Source organism: Pundamilia nyererei, unplaced genomic scaffold (genome assembly GCF_000239375.1).
Source record: "Pundamilia nyererei isolate P.nyererei 1_Seehausen unplaced genomic scaffold, PunNye1.0 scaffold00493, whole genome shotgun sequence".
Lineage (NCBI taxonomy): Eukaryota > Metazoa > Chordata > Actinopteri > Cichliformes > Cichlidae > Pundamilia > Pundamilia nyererei.
In genome coordinates, this window is record NW_005187894.1 from 86,076 (window position 1) to 87,644 (window position 1,569).

Here is a 1,569-nt window from a genome sequence, read left to right on the forward strand (position 1 = left end):
ATCCAGAGGCCCCCAGAACACAAGAGACCAAGGAAGACCAACAGAGGGGCAGCCGCGCCACTGTTCCAGTAAGAGCTGAGGAGAGTCCCAGATGAGGGCTCACTCAGCAGCCGCGGAGCAGAAGCTTTGTGTTTGTTCATCTGACTCACATTCATGCTGTGGAGGCTGAAGACGCTCAAGATGCTTCAAGTGGATCAGCAGGATTCAGTTTACATCTTTTGATATAAATGTTGATCAGGATACCAACAACAGCAGCAACAAGAAGAACAGCAAAAACTGACAGACACACTTTCAGTCCAACAGATCCATCCTCCTTCCCTCCAACCTCTGTGTCTCCTGTGTGACCTGCAGGTGAGAAACAGGTGTGAGGTGTCAGCTGTCAGGTAGGTGATGAGTGAAGAACAGAACAGAATCCATTTCCTCTTCAAACTGCTGTCAGACATTATCTACTGCACTCTGATCACATCACTCAGACCAGCTGCTTTCTACAAAGTCTCATCAAACAGCAAAGTGGAGCAGACTGACACAGTTACTGCAGACCTGTGTGTTATTATTACTGCTGATCTACATTATTATAAATATGTGAGTCTGTAATCTCAGTGACTAACAGAGAACCTGAGTCTAAACCTGATCAGTTTAAGTGTGAGGTTGTGAGAAAGTGTCTGACTGCATTCATAGATGTGTCCTTTCAGCTGCTCGCTCTGATCCAACCTTTGGTCTCTAAGAAGAGGCTTCAGGGAGACGTTTGCTACGTTGGACTGTAGGACCATCAGAAATGTGTGCAATAACAAAACAGGCAGCACTGAAAGCAGCTCTAAGTGTTTGTGTTGTTCAATGATTTGTGCACAACAACAACAATGGGACCTCTCTCATCCATCAGTCACCATGTGGACATTTTTCTGACACACTTTGAAGCTGATGGACGTTTTGTGTCTGCACTAAGTACGTTTTCACCATCTATGGCACCGGCAGGATTCACTTTCACAGACTCACAACCACCAGCTTCACCCCTCCCCTCCCCCTCCAGCTGTAGGCTTTAACATTGAGTTTCCCCACCGACATCGCAATGCCCGTGATCGCGCCCAAGATCATCAACGCCACCTGAAGCACGGCCGGCGTCCTCCCGCCAAAGCTCCGAACCCCCCCCGCCCGCAGTTGACGTCTTCTTGTTCTTCTTCTTCTTCTTCTTCTTCTTCTGTGTGTTCGTCTCCTTCTCTGCCTTTCGGCTCGCCTTGCGAGCCATCAGCCTGCCATAATTGCAACCGAATTTCTTGGCCGTGATCGCGTAGTCCGCGTGCATCGCCCGGTAAACCATGGTCCGCTACCTCGTCGTCTTCGCCCTCCTGCTCCTCCCAGCAGCGCTGCTCCTCTGCGAGCGTTCGGGCTGTCGAGTCGTTATCCTCCTCGGCCTCTTCCTCTTCTTCTTCTTCTCTTTCCTCCTCCTCCTCAGAGTCCTCCTCAGAGTTCTCCTCTTGTTTTTGCTGCCGCTGCTGCCGCTGCTGCTCTTGGTCTTCCTCGACCCCTAGCCCTCGATAGCGAAACGTGGCCGGTTGCAACAACGGAGCGACC

The 1,569-nt window shown here is 50.7% G+C and overlaps 1 protein-coding gene across 1 annotated transcript in view; it reads right to left on the reverse strand.

The window, feature by feature from the left end:
- Positions 1-1,062, reverse strand: part of LOC102201811 (neural cell adhesion molecule 2-like) — a 79,760-nt gene extending 78,698 nt beyond the window's left edge. The window contains exon 1 of the mRNA XM_013916165.1: positions 994-1,062. Within this exon, the coding sequence (XP_013771619.1) occupies positions 994-1,062 (69 nt within the window). The remainder of the gene's footprint in view (positions 1-993) is intronic.
- Positions 1,063-1,569: the final 507 nt, after the last annotated feature.